This window comes from Panthera leo, chromosome C1, assembly GCF_018350215.1.
Source record: "Panthera leo isolate Ple1 chromosome C1, P.leo_Ple1_pat1.1, whole genome shotgun sequence".
NCBI classification, from domain to species: Eukaryota; Metazoa; Chordata; class Mammalia; order Carnivora; family Felidae; genus Panthera; species Panthera leo.
The window spans coordinates 33,546,373-33,547,854 of NC_056686.1; the positions used below are offsets into that span (position 1 = coordinate 33,546,373).

General features: G+C 42.4%; 1 protein-coding gene across 1 annotated transcript; it reads right to left on the bottom strand.

Moving 5' to 3' along the window:
• Positions 1-261: 261 nt before the first annotated feature.
• Positions 262-1,209, bottom strand: LOC122226815 (olfactory receptor 2A12-like). Its single transcript, XM_042950611.1, has one exon. It carries the CDS (start codon positions 1,207-1,209, stop codon positions 262-264), a length of 948 nt encoding a protein of 315 aa, XP_042806545.1.
• Between the last annotated feature and the right edge of the window lie 273 nt (positions 1,210-1,482).

Here is a 1,482-nt window from a genome sequence, read left to right on the forward strand (position 1 = left end):
AATTCTATGCCAGGTCTTGTAAACTGGTGGTACAGAAATGAAATCAAATATAGGCGTGCCTTCACGGAGTTCCCTGTCAGGTGTCTTTATGCTTGAGGAACACCTATTGCCATAACCTCCCGGGTGTTCTGAGATATGATCTTACTGAGACTAACCCATTAATACATCATGTGTGCCCATTGGATGTTGGAAAGAATTTAGATGGAGAAGTCATGTAGGCTGTGTCCCGGGTTTGTTGCTGGTGCCCATGCTTCTGTGACTTCATTCTGTGGCTTTACCCCAGCCTGTCACTTTGAGGAAAGCTCTCTTTACATCTTTGTTCCTAAGACTATAGATGATAGGATTGAGGAAGGCAGAGATGATGTTGTAGAATAGAGCCAACTTCTTATCTTCTTCTGGGGAAGATTCAGAACCAGGTCTCATGTACATAACCATACATGGTATAGAGAACATAGTGACAACAGTAATGTGGGAGGCACAGGTGGAAAAGGCCTTGAGCTGCCCTTGGGCTGAGCGAATTCTCAAGATGGCAGCAAAAATATTGATGTAGACAATGATGATGAGGGAGAGTGGGACCAACAGAAGAATGAAGCCCAAGATGAAGTCCACCTGATCATTGAGAGATGTGTCTGCACAGGCCAACTTCAAGACTGCAGGTACTTCACAGAAGAAGTGATTGATCTCATTAGGACCACAATAGGGAAGAATCATAGTAGAGACAGTGTATATCATGGCACAGCTGATACCCCAGAATCCACAGAAGGCCACCATTGACCCACATAGCAAAGGGCTCATAATGACTTTATACCTCAGGGGATGGCAAATGGCCACATACCTGTCATAAGCCATGATTGCAAAAAGCCAAGACTCAGTGATTCCTAGCATCAGGAAGATGTACATCTGCGCCACACATCCAATGTAGGAGATGGTCTTCTCCTTGCAAACCAGGTGTACCAGCATCTGGGGCACTGTGGTGGTGACATAGCCCATATCCATAATGGATAGGACACTGAGGAAAAAGTACATGGGTGTGTGGAGGCGGGAGTCCATGCGTATCAAGGTGATAATAAGCCCATTGCCCAGAAGAGTGATGAGGTAGAGGAAGAGGAAGACACTGAATAGAATAACATTTATCTCTGTGTTACGAGAGAATCCTAAAAGAATAAACTCAGTAAGAGAGCTATGGTTTCCCCAGCGTAAGTCTTGCATCCTTCTCCTGGTATAGAGAAAGAACAGAGCCATAATCATTCATAAAATAAAGTCTTCAGATTCAAACCCTGATGCTACTCTTTTATTAGGAGGGCCAAATATAAGTAGCAAAGTAGGTTCTCATTAGGACACCCACAAAGCTGGGAACAAAATTTTTTAAAAAAGAATTTCCATTTTATATGAAACAGCATGTTAATATTGTATTACTTAATCCTAGTTTATTCTGAGACCACAGATAATAAATTTCACATTTCAAAATGTAGAACTTGCAAA

Bases quoted from the DNA above. Each gene is read 5' to 3' on its own strand.
- LOC122226815 (XM_042950611.1), bottom strand. From the start codon at position 1,209: ATGCAAGACTTACGCTGGGGAAACCATAGCTCTCTTACTGAGTTTATT.